Source organism: Mus pahari, chromosome 9, assembly GCF_900095145.1.
Source record: "Mus pahari chromosome 9, PAHARI_EIJ_v1.1, whole genome shotgun sequence".
Lineage (NCBI taxonomy): Eukaryota > Metazoa > Chordata > Mammalia > Rodentia > Muridae > Mus > Mus pahari.
In genome coordinates, this window is record NC_034598.1 from 91275665 (window position 1) to 91284431 (window position 8767).

Genomic DNA, 8767 nt, shown 5'->3' on the forward strand with positions numbered 1-8767 from the left:
TGCCCAAGCTGTACCCAGTATGGTATAAATCTTCTTCTGCCTTCAGATCAAGATGTAGAACTCTCAGCTCCTCCAGCACCACGTCTGCCTGGACCCTGCCATGTTTCCCACCATGATGATAACGGACTGAACCTCTGAAACTGTAAGCCAACCCCAGTGAAATGTTGTCCTTTATAAGAGTTGCCTTGGTCATGGTGTCTCTTCACAGCAATAAAACCCTAACTAAGACAAGCAGTGTTACATTTAAATATTGATATACTCTATTTACAGATATAATACCACATGTGGCTTCTTTGAAAGTGTTCTTTTGAAAATAATTAAGAAATCCAGGTAAAGAGGGATAAAAATGTTTAATTGCTGAAATACATTGGTAAACTGAGATCCTTACACTGCTGTCACGAGTGCATACACAAGTTGTTGGTAAATTAAGCATTTTCCAGATTCCCCACTGAACATTACCTGTCCTCAGTTACGTCCTAGGAGACAGTGCGGAGCTAACATGATGAGATGCTCGGGCTACACAAGGGGAGAACAGGCAACTGGCTGGCTGGAGACTATTTATAATTATTTAAGCCTTTGACTGAAGAAAAGAGGACTTTAATCCACATGTGTGTATAGCATGCACATTTAACAAGTTCATTTTCAAATGCTGCAATGTTCTTAACAAAGGGAATTCTCCCAGCATGTAAATAAAATTTTTAAACCAACTGGTAAAAAAAGGGAGATGGTTATAAGAATCCATTTACCAACTTTACAGCTAAAAAATAATGACATAGAAACATCAAAGACAAGAGGCAATATATATTACTTCAGGTAATTCCTTTATGTGGCCCTACAACCGTGTTATAAATACAATAAGGATTGTGTCATATAAAAACTATCAAAAGATTATCAGTGAAAAGACATGCGCTTGGCGAACTGTGCTGGATGGCCAGGAGGGGAACACCACGGTGTGGAGCCTGGTGGCCCAGGCCGGGTAGCAACAGCCTTTATGGTCTCTCATTGGTGGGTGGCACAAAGTCCCTTCTATGACCACGACATCCAGTATGGACCCATGGCCTTAACTACACAGCTAGGATTCGGGCGAGGTGGCACAACAGGAACGACCTTTCGGAGTTTGTTTGAAGATGTCTGTGTTCATTCAGTATCACAGAAGCCGAGTTCCTTCCAAATTCATGAGCAAGCTATGAAGGAAAAATAAGAAAAGGGGGAGAAAAAGAATTAGCACATTCAAAAATCACAACTTAGACAAAAGTGCATACCCTAAGCCTGCAAATTATTTAACTGGTTTGTTTTTAATTAGAGTGTGTTCCATAGCCAGTCAACGATTACTTAAGATTCAGTGCTGGGCAGTATAGTTCTAAACATTGGTAATATTTATATAAAGAGATCAAATTGGATGCTGAGAGACTTGTAAAATATAATTAAAATACAGAATAACAATGGCCAGACCAGGCTGTGTGTGTGTCAGCACCGAACTCACACTATAGATCATCCAGAGATAACTCCGTCCCTTCCTGACACCCCACTGCAGAGGGGCCCTATGTATCCACAGCCTGTGCAGCTCCCGGGGTTGGGAGGGTGCTGATGAAACTGGCCCACACTGGCATCTGAGAACCATCTCATAAACTGCTGTTTGCTGGCTTTGTGGAAAGCAGGTCTATGCCATCCATCACTTCCCTCCTGGGTAGAGGATGCCTCTTAAAAATTCACGGCTCTATAGCCGTGGTTTCCACTCTGGAGTCAGGTGTCATCATGTAAGTGGTGCTGCTAACATCGTGTCATTCCTCGATTTGGCTCAAAATGTAGCCGACTGCGCTCACAAAGTGAATCCCATTCAGAAAGGCCACAGTGTTAGCCAAAAATAGTGTAGCCTGCCCTTCATATCAGAAGCTTCCCAGGACGGTCCGTGCATCAAGATTCTGCCCAAGGATGGGGCCTGGAGCATCACGGGTGTCGGAGTGTCACAGACAAGTGGCACAATGGACACACAGTCACTCAGAAAAAGCTTTCAGGTGATTCAAAGGTGAGGCAAAGGGAAACCAGGACCAACTGACTACTTAGAGACACCGCAGAGACAGAGCAGACAGGAGAGGATGATAGTCAAGGAAGGCACTTGGATCCAGGAGCAGTGAGCGAGCCAATTAAAGCATGGGGACTGTGTCAGCAGTAACTGCTAAACTGTTACTAGGGAACTTCTGACCCCCACACAAGAACAAGTGAGAAAGCTGAGGCCCAGCACAGCTCACCTGGGGTCTGTGTGCAGCAGAGGGAACCAGGTTCCTGGCATGAGGCTACAGGACCCCTCTTCTGAACAGCTCTTACACTTTTGAAACACATCATCATCATTAGAGGGGGAGGGGGAATGGTAGCACAGGCTGGCATTCTACCAGCTCAGTCTACACAGGAGGTGTGTCCCACAGGGACTTCTACAAGGAACAAAATGACAGCAAGCCCGGAATTCTGTGTGGGGAGGGGAGGCACTCTATTCAAATAAATACTAGACTTAAAAAAAAAAAATCCTTGGCGAATTTTCAGGAGCTGGGGGTTGAGGGGTGGATTCCAGTCTTTATAAATCTCTATGCTGCCTCTCTGATGAGCCACTCTCCAGAGAACAATTCTGAGGCCGTTGTGGTTTCTCTTAAGAAGTAGACCTTGTGTGTCCCAGCCCTCCAGCAAGAAAACTACTCAATCTCCATCTGGAAACGTCTCAGTCTCTACCAACTCCAGGACTGACCCTGACTGGACAAGAGATGACCTTAATAAAAAGCGAAGTCTGGTCTGCTAGAGTCTAGGTTCTGGGGGAGGGGAGCTATGTGAAGAAGGGTTTGGGAGGAAGAAGAGAAAAAGGTGAGGGAAGAGGGAGAGGGGAGAAGAGGGAAGGGGACTAGGAAGGAAGAAGATAAAGTAGACACAGGCAGTGATGAAAGCAAGAGCTACTTACCATTCATTACATCTAATCCTAACAACAACCACTATGTCTAAGCAAAAGACCCATTCTATAGATTATAAAACCGAGGCCACAAGAAAAAGATCTTTCCCATTCACCCAGCCTGTGGAAGAGCCTCAATTCAAGCCTAAGGCTGACTTTGAACAGATGGACTCTCTTGGGAAACAGCCCTCCTGAAAGAGGAGGTTTCAAAAGAGGCCAGGTGTGTTTGCCAAGACCAACACGCAGTGGAGTGCCAGACAGAAAGTGCCATGGGACATATCTCCTCCTGAACACAGTGTCTACACACTGTGTGTTGATCCTCATGGGATTCCTAGCCAGAGTCTCCCTGGCTGAGGTCTCCATCTGTCACTCAAGCCCTAAGCCCTCCCAGGTTTTGGTGCGCCCTGGGGTCTTAGGCAGACATGCAGCTTGCTCTTATGAAATCAATTACACCGCATTGGTGAAAGAATGAAGAGAAAGCATGGCAGCAGGGAACACGGTGGACCAGAGCTTCCGAGACGTCATCCCACCATTCAAGATCTTTACGACGCACACAGAAACTACAAGCAGTTCTTCATCATTGAGGGTAAGCACATGAGGTCATTCAGGAAAATACACAGAGAAGATAATTCAGGAAAATACAAAGTACCTCTTGAGTATCCAGCCATCATGTTATCTTCCTCTAATCTTAGAGAGAGAATAACAGTTAGCGTTCAGAATTTTAAAAGCTAATATTTTCCAAAAAGCTACAAGCTACAAATAGTCTCATGCACACATACACGCACACATTTACACACACATGCGCACGTGTACACATACACGCACACACGAGTGCACATACACACACTTGCTTGTAGAAAACATAAAGGAGAGTGGGCAAGATGGGTCCGAGGATACAGGCATCCACTGCCTGAGCTTCATCCTAGAGCCCACATGTATAGAACTGACTGTTGCAAATTGCCCTCTGATCTCCATCTGCAAACACACACTGGGTATATTAAAATGTGATGAATGATAAAGCAAGCAGCAACAAACATTAAATAATGACAGTGTGTTTAAAATGAGGTGATACAGCTTTGTGAGCAGTGCTTTTTCCTGTGGCCACCACACTGCTAAGTCCTCCTTCGTATTATGGAAGTATAGCCCATGTTTGCAAGCATTCCGTCAACTTGCTTAAATGCTGGTTTTCCCTTTCACACTCATCAGCACTGAAATTAACAAGAAATCGAGAGTATCTGTGGTTCACGCACATAAATAAAACCCCTATTCGAAATCTCCAAGCAAACTGGGCTTTCGTGGAGGTTGCTTTAACATGTGGGTGGCACTTTTGAGAAACGGTGACAGGGAGCACATAGTTCACATGTGGCTCACTGCCACTGCGGAAATGTGGTTAGCTCAGGTAGGTGGAAAATATAAATCACATTTGTCTTTGAGACCAAGGAGATAGCTCAGTTGGCAAGGTAACGTGCCTTCTGGCCAAGCATGATGGCCTGAGTTCGAGCCCCCAAACCCACAATTACAAAGGAAACCTCACAGAGAGCATGCTCCTGTAAGTGCTGAGCAGGCAAAGGCAGCTGAATCGCTGGGCTTACTGGCCAGCCAGAGTAAAGGACTCGACAGGTTCCAAGTCAGTGAAAGAGCCTGTCTCCAAAAGGGAAGACAGTTCCCAAGGATCACCGGGCCTCTCCTCTGACTTTCACATACATGTGACTCTGCAAACACATAAATGCATACATGCACATACACAAACACCCACACCCATACATGTGTGCACACACATACACACACAAGTACCCAGAAATGTAAATGCATACACATACATACAAATACCCACCCACATACATACACCTATACACACAGACACACCCATACACAAACACCAATTTCCATACACACATACACACACATACAAATAAACACCTACACCTATACATATACCTACACACACAGACACACAGACACAAACACCCACACCTATACATTCACACACACACACACAGAGATATACCCATGCATGCACACACAGTATCCACCCCTACATATACACAGACACACACACATACATATATCCACACTCACAAATATACAGACATGCATATACCCACACAGACATACGTAGATACACAATTAACACACACACACACACACACACACACACACACACACACACTTTTGTTTTGAGGAAATAGCCCCACAAAACCCTTGCTTACTTTTCTGTACAGTCTTTGCTTGACTAGATGCCATGTTGATAGCTTCAGAGGGCAGGCCAACATATACTCCTCCGTAGTTTCTTTAAGAAATCAGAACAAGTTAAAGGGTGCCGCAAAGAGAGAAGCATCAGAGAACAGAGCATGGACCACTCCAAACAATCACATGATCATGAAGACAACTCAGGACGTTTCAAAGATTCTTAGTTTTCTATGTTAGAAAGAAGCTTTGGGGAAATAGCTGTATTAAATCAGTAAAACATTTAAATATTTTCCTTGTGATGAGAAAGAAGTGAGCTAAGTCAGTTCTAGTGATGGGTCGAGGAATGTGTGCCAGGTGTAGTCACCACTTATGACAAATTCAGAGATCCCTGTGGAGTGAGGCCATGTAGGATAGTCAGAAATCACTTCCTCACAGGGAAAGACGTGTGCATCGTCTGGCAGAGAGCCCAGGAGTGCAGTGTGGAGTGGAGCAGAGTGAACCCGAGAAGAGTGAGAGAAGGAAGAAGTGGAGAGGTGAGGAGAAGATGGTACCTCAAGGACAGGAGTGGACCGCACAGAGCCACACACAGGGCAGAGCTTGCCGGGCTGAAGCCGAGATTCCTATCCCGGCTGATAGAGCCTGGGTTCTGTTCCTGGACTAGTGTGGTTACATCCATGCACTATGGCCAAAGCCACTCACGTGAAACCAGCCGTGGCAGCACACATACATACCTCCTCTTGTCGTCTTCCGTTATTGAGTCTTCTGTTCTAAAAAAAGGCCAAACACACCCGTGTGAGCCGCGCAGCTGCAAACCAGACACTTCATCCTTGGTCACAAGCAGAGTGGAGGTAACAGGGCCCCTGGTTCACATTCACTACCACCCTGAGCCTCTGCAGCACAGCACTCTGGCTGGCTCTGACCACACAGTAAACACTGAGCAACTTTCTACATATCAAAATGGATAAACTCAGCAAATGTTAAAAAGCCCAATGACCAGACCAAATAAAGAACGGGGTGGGGGAGCATCTGAGACTGGGGGAGCATCTGAGACTGGAAAGACCACAAAATTGGATGTCAGAAAGCTGGGCGTGGTGGCACATGCCTTTAATCCCAGCACTTGGGAGGCAGAGGCAGGCAAATTTCTGAGTTCAAGGCCAACCTGGTCTACAGAGTGAGTTCCAGGACAGCCAGGACTGTACAGAGAAACCCTGTCTCAAAAAAACCAAAAANTCAAAAAAAAAAAAAAAACATAAACACAAGCCACACACAAATATTTTATTTGGAGTGCTCTACTATCTGTAAGATATGCTTTAACAATTGTGACAGTGGAAGAAGAGGTGAAAAGATTGTAAGAGGCAAAGAACAAGGAAAAAAAACCAACAACAACAACAACAAAAAAAAAAGCTGATACCCACGCCACCCTCCCCTGAGTGATCGAGAGTGACAAGTTGCCTGGATCTCCTCTGTAAAATAAGGCGTGAGCCAGTGACCCCTCAAACTCCTTCCTGCCCCCACTGTGATATGGGCCCCTTGTGCCACCAGAGACGCCCAACCAAGAGTAATGAGACTTCTCTCATGAGAAAGAGTTACAGCCAACTTGATTTCCCTTTGTTCAAAAAACTGAGTCATTAATACACATTCTATTACAATGAGAAGGAAAACATTTCAAAGAGTTCCTAGGGGTCTCTCTTCCTCAAAACACATAGCGTCAGTGCTGGAGACATAGCTCAGTTGTTAAATGACTTGTGGTGTAAGTAGTAAAACCCTAGTTTGAACCCCAGAAGCCAGACATGATGCTTATAACCCCAGCAGTTTGGAGGGCAGAGGCAGGCCAACACTTGGAGATTGCTGGCTGACCAGCTATGCCATATTGCTAAGTCAAAGGCCAGTGACAGACAGTCTCTGACTTAGAAAACAAAACAAACATGATATAGTGTTAAGCTGGCTGTACTGGGTCGGAACAGCCACAGCCACAGCCACATAAGCTCCACTGAACCTCTGAGCTGCTCTATGCCTCACTGGGGCTGCGATCCGTTCTCCCTCATGGCCACTAAGGCTCCATGGGGAAGGTGGTGACTTTCACGTGGCTCGCAGCCGTGCCTAATGGACTGTCAGATCTTCTTCAGGGGTGGAGAGCAGAGCACCAAACCACACTTTCCCCCAGCTCTGTGAGAACCGGAGCCACCCAGGGAAGAAAAGCCCAGCTGTTTCTCCCAAACTGGCAGCCTCGTTGCTCTCTGCCAGAACTGAAGCACTTTGGGGAAAGCAGACAACAGGATGAGTTTGCTGCCTGGAGTCTCTCCTTAGAGAGAGGAGAGCCTACAGATCGAATTGCTCCAAGCTGGGAGAGATAAAGTAAAAATAAGGCAAAGTCACAGCTCATGAACCAGAAAGAGGACCAGGAGGATCTACTGCATTTGATAATGGGCTTTGGGAGTTAGCTGGTTCCAGATAGCTCTGCGAACTCAGCTCACCCATAGTCTCATCCTGGAGACAAGGAACAGTGCCAGACGCAGCAATGTGCATGGTCTATAAACTCAGTGCTCCTATGTAGAGACGGAAGGAAGATGGATACAGCAGAGTCCCCCTGCAGCAACCTAGCGAGCCTGGCATATGCAGAGAAAGAGCAACAAGAAACCCTGTCTCAAACACATGTCCACCTGCACATACATGAAAGCATGCACACATGGTCAGGGGTGGCTCCTCTATCCTGACTGGCCACTAATACATGACTTGGTATTGAGTCCCGAGTTAATCTCCGTCCCAGAACTGAGCATGTGTGTTACATACTAAACTAACTTCCTGCTGTCTGCTCAGGAACTTCAAGTGCTAACGAGGTCACCGATGGGCTGGACAGTGTGATATATATTGCGGGATGTCAATAAGTTCGAAACGCTGCAGAATAGAAGGTGGAGAAAGCCAGGGATTCGTGGAACACAGAGGCAGACATGCTGGGAAACCGCGGGCCATGCCTCATGACACAGAATGCTTCTGATAGAGAGAGATGGTATTTGTCAGACCACAGGCTTTGACACAAAGCCAAGTGCATATATGATTTTTCCCCTAATTATACACCAGTCCTTTCTGGTTGAAATTTGAGTCCCCATCAGATGAAATGTACAATAACCCAGCTTCCTTCTCTAGGATGAACCTGACTCCTATACCACCCAATGGCTAAGTCAAAGCCACAGGGGAAAGGTGTCTCCATGAAATCACGTTTCCAAGTCTTCACGGAGAACATCAATCACAGAAATGCCCTGCCGGTGCCCTGACTTTCCGCCAGCTCTCCCAGCAGTGAAAGACGAGTCAGCAGTTTTTCATTTGGCCTTAGCTACTGTGTTGGCTTTCACTTCATGATCAGAGGGCCACTGAGGGATGAGGCCAAGTGACAAATACACTATCCTGAAACCCATGACTGTAAAAACTCAGAAAGCACCCAGAGCACGGGTTGGCAGATTACAGCATCTGCTGCGACTTCAGCCTTGGCCCAAATTCCATTTTCTTTATAGGACTACACACACCACTCTGGGAATGGTGGGCAACAGGTCCTCTGGACTTAATACCAGCTCAGAGTCAGGAGCTGGGACTCTCACTCTCTCTCTCTCTCTCTCTCTCTCTCTCTCTCTCTCTCTCTCTCTCTCTCTC

At 46.1% G+C, this 8767-nt stretch overlaps 1 protein-coding gene across 2 annotated transcripts in view; it reads right to left on the reverse strand.

Annotated features, from left to right (window-relative positions):
* Positions 1-331: 331 nt before the first annotated feature.
* The window catches only part of C9H12orf75 (chromosome 9 C12orf75 homolog), a 36300-nt gene continuing 27864 nt past the window's right edge, over positions 332-8767 (reverse strand). Inside the window, exons 3-6 of one of the 2 annotated variants that reach the window (XM_021205576.1) lie at positions 5854-5889; positions 5143-5222; positions 3582-3619; positions 332-1184 (exon numbers count right to left, since the gene is read on the reverse strand). In XM_021205576.1, coding sequence (XP_021061235.1) covers positions 3615-3619; positions 5143-5222; positions 5854-5889 — 121 coding nt within the window. In that variant the 3' untranslated portion in view covers positions 332-1184; positions 3582-3614. The remainder of the gene's footprint in view (positions 1185-3581; positions 3620-5142; positions 5223-5853; positions 5890-8767) is intronic. The other variant, XM_029542510.1, reaches the window with a different exon arrangement.